At 40.3% G+C, this 10,179-nt stretch overlaps 1 protein-coding gene across 1 annotated transcript; it reads right to left on the bottom strand.

Moving 5' to 3' along the window:
* Positions 1 to 821: 821 nt before the first annotated feature.
* LOC125676722 (zinc finger protein Pegasus-like) lies at positions 822 to 1,484 on the bottom strand. Its single transcript, XM_048914545.2, has one exon. The coding sequence runs from the start codon at positions 1,482 to 1,484 to the stop codon at positions 822 to 824; it is 663 nt and encodes a 220-aa protein (XP_048770502.2).
* Between the last annotated feature and the right edge of the window lie 8,695 nt (positions 1,485 to 10,179).

Here is a 10,179-nt window from a genome sequence, read left to right as displayed (position 1 = left end):
CGGAAGTCTATTGACATATAAAAACTTGTACCACTGGTACAGCCCAAATGACCCCGACACTTGGTCCTGACACTTTGTCGATAGCTGTACCTCTGGTCCTCTACACGTGGGAACCAACGTTGTTCACTTGGCCCTGACCACTTGTACACCTATGTCTATCGACCTACCACCGTGTCCCTTAACCCTGCCAGTTGGCTTACCAGTGTACCTAGCCTTTGGGTTTGGTCACCTGGTCCACCGCGACCAAGAGGTCTCTTGCCCGTAGGTGTTTCCAGTTCACTTTGTCACCGGGGTACAAACTTATTCAGTTTTTATTGCCGAGTGACAAAGTTACAGTGGCTAACCTACGGACGCAACCTATATCTTGAGACTTATTCAGCCCCTTACGTGAATGGCTTATTCAGCTATTCACCAAACCCTAAAGCTCTTTAATTTATTGTGTTACTTACTTTGCTTCGATCTGTCGCCTTCGACTGCAATTGCAAGAGTGTTGTTTCCACAGCTTTCAGTCGTATTTATACTGCCCGAGCGACTTAGACTCGTCCAACCCAAGGGTAGTCAGGTCAAATAGACTCCCGTGCCCGATTTCAATTCATTAAACCAAACCCGATTCATTACACTACCCACCTTTCCAGGTTCATACGTCCCGTATGAAATGTGACCAACAAAAATAAACATTTTTTTTTCTTTTTCTTTTATCTTCTACTTACAAGTAAAGGGTATCATGTAAATAACAAAGCGAATCATTTAAACATGATGCACAGAAACTAGACTACTTTATCTAAGTAATCGTTGATCATTTAACATTGTTCTCATAATAATCAAATTAACTTTTTCTTCTCCACCTTCTTCATTGTCTTGCCATCCTCTACCCATCTGGTGGTAATCACTGTGCTTTCAGTATAATACAGAGGATCTGTCTGGCACTGAGCGTCCTTGTATTTCTCCAGCTTACTATCACCCATGTCCGGCAAGAGGTCATCGGATATGCTCTTATCTGGCACTGTTGCTGTCACCAATTCCCTGTGGGGCGTGTGTATCGGCATTGGTCGAGTAGGCTTCCTCACCACCCTGCCAATCTCTACTATTTTACCGGCCTCCTCTCTAAGTGATCGTTTGATGGACGGTCCTGGTTCATGGTCAACATCTTCCTTCTCGTGTTCATCTGCCACTACAGGAAGTACCTCCACCAAGCTCCCAGGATCCTGACCTAACCAAGATTCTTCATCTGAATCCACATTGCCTAGGTCTTCACTGTCAATACCACCGTCCATCTGTTCTCTATCATCAACGAGATCATGTTTCCTTTTCATGTGTCTCTTGATATTTCTCGATGTCAGGGAACTGAAGTCACAGTGGTCACAGTAAATCAATGCCTTGCTGAAACTTGTTATGTGTTTGGCCATTTCTTCATCCGTATAAAACCTCAAAGGACACAATGGACACTTTCGACCTTTCCTCACTGTAGTCTTGGTTTTTGGCATATCTACAAAAATCACACAAAATATAATTGTAGTTTTAAATTTTGATTTACAAAGTTATATTGGATACCAAATCAAAACAACAAGAGGACAGTAATTATATCGTGTAATCTGACATCCATTTCGGTGGTCGTCTTGATCTTTTTGCGGCCATGTTTTCGTTTTCTCTATGCTCTAGCTCTAACCCTTCATCCTGAATGCCCCTTTCTACTTGTACCTCTGGAAGTAAATCTTCCACAATCTTATCATTATCTAGAAGGTCATTGGACACTTCTCCAGATAAGATCTGAGGATGTTTCTTCCTTAATCTATCAACATGAACCACCTGCTCTTTACCCCTTGACCCACAGTTGACACGGTAGGTCAAATCAGAGCATTTGTTTAGTATTTGAAATGGCCCATGCCAAAATGAAGTCAGCTTAGATGATCTACCAGGTTTTCGCACAGGGAAATACACAAAAACTTGATCACCTGCTTTGAATTTCTCAAAAGCAAGTTTTCTATCGTGATATATCTTTTGTCGACCCATGGCTTGTTTGACACTTTTTCTAACAATCTTATGCGCCTCTTCCATTTTCTCTTGCAAAATCCAAACCCACTCATTCCTAGGTACAACTTTTGCCTGATACGGTAATTCATACATCAAATCAAGAGGCGTTGAAACTTCTCTGCCTAACATCAGGAAGTTTGGTGTGTACCCAGTAGTTTCATGAACTGCAGAACGATAAGCTTGCATCACATAAGGAAGGTATTCGTCCCAGTCACTATGAAACTCGTTCACATAAGTACTTAGCATTGTGGCTAGTGTTTTATTGAACCTTTCTACCATACCATCACTTTGAGGATGATATGGAGTGGTTCGGGTCTTCTGGATCCGCAATAACTGACAAAGCTCCTGAAACAGCTGGCTCTCATACTGCCGTCCCTGATCCGAATGAATTTGGTTGGGTACCCCAAATCTTGCAATTACTTCCTCTACTAATATTTTTGCAACTGTTTGGGCTTCCATATTCGGCATGGCAAAACTTTCGGTCCATTTCGTAAAATAGTCGCTTACCACCAAGATGTAACGATTACCTGCATTTGTTCTGGGTAGCTCCCCTAAGATGTCAGTAGCAATGCGTTCCATGGGTACTCCTGTTTCGACAATTCCCATGGGTGCCCGTTTACTTTTGTTTGGGTTTTTCCTTTTCGAGCACTGATTACAGCCCATCACGTACCCTCTAACATCTTTTCGACAACCTGGCCAAAAGTATTTACTTTTGACTTTTTCCAAAGTCTTTTTATACCCTAAGTGACCTGTACCCTTAAAATCATGACAAAAGTACAAGACATTTCGTCTCTCACTTAGTGGAACTAATGCCTGATATATAGGACCATCTCTACCAGAGTCCCACTCCCTGAAAACCATATCATCTCTGAGAACCAACCTGTCCCACTGACCAACAAGATTTCTTAGGAAAGTACTTTTCCCCGCCATATTGTCTGCTTTCGGTTTTGATCCATCTTTAAGGTGTTTAATTACAAATGCTATGTCTGTATCCTTTTCCTGGAGTTTCTTTAAAGATGACAGATCAGGTAATTGTTCATTTGTCAGCATATTCACGTCTCTCTGTTCTTGGTCCTCCCAGTTTGAAGAAAAACCGCACTGTCTACAGGGTATTCGGCTGAGAGCGTCTGCATTTTTATGTTGAATACCGGGACGGTGTTCTATCTGCATATCATATGTGTTGAGAATCTCTATCCATCTGGCCAACTGTCCCTCGGGATGTTTAAATCGTAATAGCCATTTCAAAGAACTGTGGTCAGTTCTTACACGAAATTTTCGTCCCTCCAAAAAATGTCTAAATATTTTCACAAAGTGAACGACTGCAAGCAACTCTTTTCTGGTCACACAATAATTCCGTTCGCATTTTGACATAGTTCTGCTGGCATACGCTATTACTATTTCATGGCCATCTTGTACTTGGGATAGAATAGCACCTATAGCATCCTGGCTGGCATCGGTGTCTAATATAAATTCTTTAGCAAAATCAGGATGACCTAACACGGGTGCTGATGTTAACTTTTCTTTCAATTTTTGAAACGCATCGTGACATTCAGTATTCCATACAAAATTTCGGCCCTTCTCTGTAAGTCGATGTAGACACTTGGCAGTCTTGGCGAAATTTTCTATAAATTTACGATAATAACCGCAAAGTCCCAGGAAGGAGCGTACCTCGTGGGCATTATTCGGTACTGGCCAATCTCTAATGCTTTTCACCTTTTCTGGGTCTGTACTAATACCCTCTTCCGAGATTACATGTCCCAAAAATGTTACAGTCCTTTGAAACAAGTGGCACTTCTTGGCCTTCAGGCGCAATCCAGCATGCTGAAATCTATCAAAAACTTTCGTAAGATTATGCAACATGTCTTCGAACGATTTTCCCATGATAATGATATCGTCGAGGTACACAAGACAAATATCCCAATTTAAACCTGCTAGAACTGATTCCATCAACCTCTCAAACGTTGCTGGTGCACAGCAGAGTCCAAATGGCATCACTTTAAATTGAAACAATCCTCGTCGGGTAGTAAACGCTGTTTTATGTTTATCCTCTGGATCCAGTTCCACCTGCCAATATCCCGAAAACATATCCAGGGTTGAAAACCAGCTATACCCGGACAGTTGATCCAAAGATTCATCAATTTTTGGCAGGGGATAAGCATCTTTTACTGTACATGCATTAAGACGCCTGTAGTCCACACAAAAGCGATACGTGTTGTCTTTCTTCTTAACCAAAATAATTGGCGAAGCCCACGCACTTACAGATGGTTCTATAATGTTGTGTTCTAACATCTCTGTGATATTTCGATCAATCTCCTCAGACAAATGTGCAGGCGCTCTACGAACTGACTGTTTTACGGGTCTTGAATTCCCAGTGTCAATTTTATGCTTCACAAGAGTTGTTTTCCCCAACTCTTTGTTACTCTTGGCAAACACATATTGATATTTTTGAATAAACTTTCTGACTAACTCTGTCTGATCTTTGTTTAGATTCTTTGCCGACTCTTCTTCTAAATCCTGCAAATCTTGCCTCTCTTTCCAGTCTACACTAGTACTTTGGTTCATAGGGCAATCCACCACATTGGTTTCTTGATACTGTCCAATTTCAGTATTTTTGTAAACAACCTTTGGCTCGGGGGTGATATTTAGGAGTCTCACTGGAACTATGCTGGACTGGTATGGATGTACAAGTGTTCGGGCCGTCAATGGGCGACTTTGATCTCTAGTTGTAATACCCGGTTCTACAATTCCTTCCTTTGGAACGTCCCTTCCTTCTTGCGTGCACAACTTCCCTGGCACTACCCGTTCACTTCGGGGTGGAATGCTAAAAGTTTCCTGTGCCACTATCCTGAAACACCCAAGTGTTCCTTCAAAAAGTATAGGAATTTCTACATCGTCAAAAGTCAAAGTTTGGTGTTTAGCACTTATCATCATCTCATGACTTCGAATGATATCTAAGCCCAGAATTCCATCTGGCTGGATGTCGGAAATCAGAGCCGTAAGTTCAATTCGGTTTATACCCAATTCTATCTGAAGGTCTAATTTCCCTTGAAGTTCCATTTGAGTTCCATCTGCAGTGAACACTTTCATCTTAGTCTCTTTAATTTCATAGCAGCTGTGATCTTTAATTTTGTCGTAAAGTTGTTTGGACAGCATGGATACTGTTGCCCCTGTGTCTATCAAGAACTTTGTCTGAATGTCATTTATCGCAACATTCACAAACATTCCGGATTCACCTGTGCAGGATCCTAATCTACCTGTCATTTGGTTACTTTTAGCTTTTTGAAAATTTGATGAATTCTCTCTTTTTGTTGACCCATGAGTTTCCCCGATGCTCTTGGTATTTTCTGGGCAGTTTTTCTGATAATGACCCTTCTTATGACAAGCATAGCACTCGATTTCCTCTAATTTTCTTCGTCTTTTGAATGGTGTTTCGTTGACCTTCTCTCGGAATTCGGACTTAGGAATAGAACTTTTGCTTAAGAATTCAATTTCCTTACTCAATGTCCCAATATTCTTTTCCATTTTTTTCATCCAATTCCTAAGGTCCTTGTCTATAGTGCTGTGGCCCTGGCCCTCTTGTTCAATGACTTGGCGTTGATGACCCATGGTACTGTGTTTATTTTCTGCCTTCAAATATGCTTCAAGTTCTACTGCATGCCTAGTGGCATCATTTAGATTCTGAGGACGCGCCTGTTTTATCCTTATTCGCATATCTGAATCTGGCAATGCATCAAGAAACTGTTCCATGGCCAGAGTTTCTTTTACCTCCGTTGGAGCCCTAGGATAAGCTAAATTCGTCAATCTTCTAACAGATTGTCCAAGCTCAGGTATCGTTTCTGTCGCCCGTTTTCTACGATCTCGTAATTGCACTCTATACAATTCAGTTTGATTCGGCGGGGCAAAACGTTCCTCAAGTGCCTGTACTAAATACCGATAATCATTACTGTCACCAGGCAAATCACCGAGAACACTCTGTGCTTGACCCCGTAGTGAAGCTGCAAGGAATAGCCCATTTTCATCTTCTGTCCACTCGTTCAATTTAGATACGGTCCTAAAATGCGTATAATAGTCAATCCAGGGACCAGATCCGTCATAGGTAGCAGGTTTCACTTCACGTCTGCTCTTATATCCCCTTGACTCACTATGTCCTCTTTCATTATCAATAATACGCCTTGGACGTCTTTCGGTTATATATTGCCCATTGGCTGAACTTGGTCCGATATTACTCAATCCAAGCATGTCACCAAATTGCGGTCCGGTTCGTCTGTGTCTCTCCGGGTCTAATCTAAATTGAACACTACTTTGTGGCTCATTAACTCTTAAATAATTTGCCACCGGGGAATCAGAAGTCCACGTACTTGGTCTCTGTCCTGTAACTATCCCTGAGTCAGGCAAACTTTGTGCTTGGGGACGCGGAGTCGAATGAATCATACTTTCTGTTTGTCTAATACTACTTTCTAATTTCTTTATTTCGTCCTGAAGGACAGTGATTTCTCGATCTACGTCCCTATTAGCCATAATTCAAAACAAACACAAAAAGTTTTCTTTCTTTAATAATAACTTTTCTCTAAATACCAGAGATCCCACCGCTGCCACCAAAATTATGTAACGTGCACCCCAGCCGAGCGGTATATTTTCTGCAGGCACGTACCTGATTACACTCAGGATCTCTGGATTTTATATTCCAACAAATGATTTAAAAAGAAACTGTTACTTCACAGTTTGAATCAATGGCCAAAATCAATGAATTTATGTGCTATAGGCTAGATCTATTTACTAAATCAATATATTTACGGTGATTCTATAAATCAATTAACCCTCCGGAAGTCTATTGACATATAAAAACTTGTACCACTGGTACAGCCCAAATGACCCCGACACTTGGTCCTGACACTTTGTCGATAGCTGTACCTCTGGTCCTCTACACGTGGGAACCAACGTTGTTCACTTGGCCCTGACCACTTGTACACCTATGTCTATCGACCTACCACCGTGTCCCTTAACCCTGCCAGTTGGCTTACCAGTGTACCTAGCCTTTGGGTTTGGTCACCTGGTCCACCGCGACCAAGAGGTCTCTTGCCCGTAGGTGTTTCCAGTTCACTTTGTCACCGGGGTACAAACTTATTCAGTTTTTATTGCCGAGTGACAAAGTTACAGTGGCTAACCTACGGACGCAACCTATATCTTGAGACTTATTCAGCCCCTTACGTGAATGGCTTATTCAGCTATTCACCAAACCCTAAAGCTCTTTAATTTATTGTGTTACTTACTTTGCTTCGATCTGTCGCCTTCGACTGCAATTGCAAGAGTGTTGTTTCCACAGCTTTCAGTCGTATTTATACTGCCCGAGCGACTTAGACTCGTCCAACCCAAGGGTAGTCAGGTCAAATAGACTCCCGTGCCCGATTTCAATTCATTAAACCAAACCCGATTCATTACAAATGTACTTAATTAATAATGATGGGGGAAATTCTGTAAATGTCAACTGTCAAACATGATCAGGAATTAAATTATCATTTTCCCCCCGAGTCTTTCAATTATCCGTGTTAAATACATGTATGGTCAGATTAATGAATTTTGCACTTAGAACATGAGTCATCAAGTGCATGTGCACTAGTAAGTAATTATCAAATCCCCGAGGTCATTATTATAATATAGAATTCTGCGGAGGGTTTTTTTTATACTTCCCTACACTGACAATGATCATTTCATTTATAAAGGAAAAGAAGTTTTCATTTCCTAATTTATTACAAAGAATTTCATTTCCTAATTTATTACAAAGAATGTGCCGCCCCTATATTTCTTTTCTCTGTTGTGTGTAATCAGCTAACCCCCGTTGTCCCCTGTTCACCACGGGGAGACGGAAGTTGGAGTTTTGAGCCGGATAAATGTCTTAAAAAAACAATATTGAAATACTAAAAGGATACTACAGTACTATCGGTTAAAATACAAGCACTATTCACAATGTTTTATTACACAATCAATTAGTAGTCAGTTTCTGAGGTGAATTGGTATCCAAGGCAGCAGATATAATGCAGTATCGTCCGCCTACCCGCCATGTACTCTGTGTTAAGATTTGACAACTTGATGTATCTCAAAGAAAATAAAAATATTTGGATGGTCACTGCTAAAGCATGGAAAGACTCTGGACCGTAATTTTCTGTTGACCTGACGCCCACATGTGACGCGGACAACTCCATGCTTCACTGATATAACCCTCCAACACCCAAAAAAGTCTTCCCTCATCGGGAGTATAGGGCAATAGGTCCTCAACATATAGGCATTCTACCTGATCAGATGGCAAAGACAAGAATTTAAAAAAAAAAATGACAACCACTCTCCAATTTCAGATCTTAATCCTGAATACCTCGAGGAATCCTAGCGTCTGAAAACAGCGTCATTAGCTCTGGCCACAGGGGCTAAGCCCGTTTTGGGCCCGAACTCTGTGATAGTTCGGGCCCAAAACGGGCTTAGCCCCTGTGGTGTGAATCATGAAATTTACAGTTTTTGTAAAGGACAACCTGCTCTTTCTAAATATCCATTTACTTTCAAATCAGTATCAATAGCATTAAATAAAAATTCATTTAAATTTTTTACGCATAAACACTATATGTACAGTATATATATCAAGTTTGGCCCCAACCTGGAGTCAGAATCTCTACCCTGGGGATTATGAAATTCACAATTTTGGAGGGGACCTTCCCGCTCTACATGACTATGCTGCAGTTAGTTTTTCTTATACATGTGCGGTTATACAGATGAGTTTTTAAAATGTGTCTATTTTTTGCAGTTTTTGCCCTGCCCCTAAGCCCCCTCTTCCTGTTTACAATTTATGTACCCATTGTCCCAAAACATGCTTCATACCAACTTTGAAAAGAATTGAAATGGTAATTATCAAGAAGTTAAAAAGGTTCAATGGTTAACATACATACTGTACGACGCACGACAACGGATGCTGACCAATTGCAATAGGTCCCCATTACAATAAGAATTAGTTCTTATCAACTTTGTAAAGACAAACTAAAAATGTACCAATTATTATATGAATATCGGCAAGCACAACAACAAAAAGTCAAAAAAACTGATAATCCACACTATTTTTCGAAGTCTAAGGGCCGTAATTCAGCTAAAAATCACAAAATTAAAACTTGATTTGCAATATGTTATGGCAAAGCAATGTACCACATATGAAAAGAAAATTTGCAAGCACAACAAAAAAGTCTGGAATCTGATAATTCACACTATTTTTCTAAGTTCAAGGGCAATGACATAGTGAACAAGATGTGTTTGTGAAACACAAATGCCCCCAATAATGGCCAATTCTGAAGATGGCCGAGGTCACAAGGGCAAATATCTTGGTACCAGTAGAAAGATCTTGTCAAAAGAAATGCTCATGTACAACATGAAAGCTCTAATATTTACCATTTAGAAGTTATGACCAATGTAAAAAAAAAAAAGAAAAAAAAAAGTAGGTCAAATGTCAAGGTCAAAAGGTTCATTACCAACGGAAAGGTCTTGTAACAAGGAATACTCATGTGAAATATCAAATCTCTATCACTTATAGTTCAAAAGTTATTAGCAAGGTTAAAGTTTTCAAAAAGTAGGTCAAACTCCAAAGTCAAGGTCACGGGGTAAAAAATGTTGGTACCCATGGAAAGGTCTTGTCAAAAGGAATACTCCTGTGAAATATCAAGCTCTATCACTTACTGTTCAAAAGTTATTAGCAAGGTTAAAGTTTATGACAGAATGACAGACAGGACAAAAACAATATGCCCCCCAATCTTCAATCTCGGGGGCATAAAAATCAACGGACCGAAACAATATTTACACTTGTTCTGTAACTTTTTATGGCAAAGCAATGTATCAAATATGAAATAAATGTTTGCAATAACAGAGAAAAAAGTGCATAAGACAGAACACAAACCTAAACACCCTTCAAATTCATCAGCAGGGGACTAATCAGAAGATGACAGAATAGTTCCGATTGCAAATGCATGTAGCTGCGGCTGTCTTAGCACTGTGAAAAATGCTAGATTTCAAGTTGGAAATCTGATACATGTACTTAGAAAGAAGAGAAATGAAACACACAAGCCCTGTCAGTTTCAGTTAGAAGAAATGGTACATGTAAATTGATGTAATAGTATTGTC

This window comes from Ostrea edulis, chromosome 6 (genome assembly GCF_947568905.1).
Source record: "Ostrea edulis chromosome 6, xbOstEdul1.1, whole genome shotgun sequence".
Classification (NCBI taxonomy): domain Eukaryota; kingdom Metazoa; phylum Mollusca; class Bivalvia; order Ostreida; family Ostreidae; genus Ostrea; species Ostrea edulis.
The sequence above is the reverse complement of the archived record's forward strand: the minus strand, read 5'-3'. Positions and strand labels throughout refer to the sequence as shown.

Bases quoted from the DNA above. Each gene is read 5' to 3' on its own strand.
- LOC125676722 (XM_048914545.2), bottom strand. From the start codon at position 1,484: ATGCCAAAAACCAAGACTACAGTGAGGAAAGGTCGAAAGTGTCCATTG.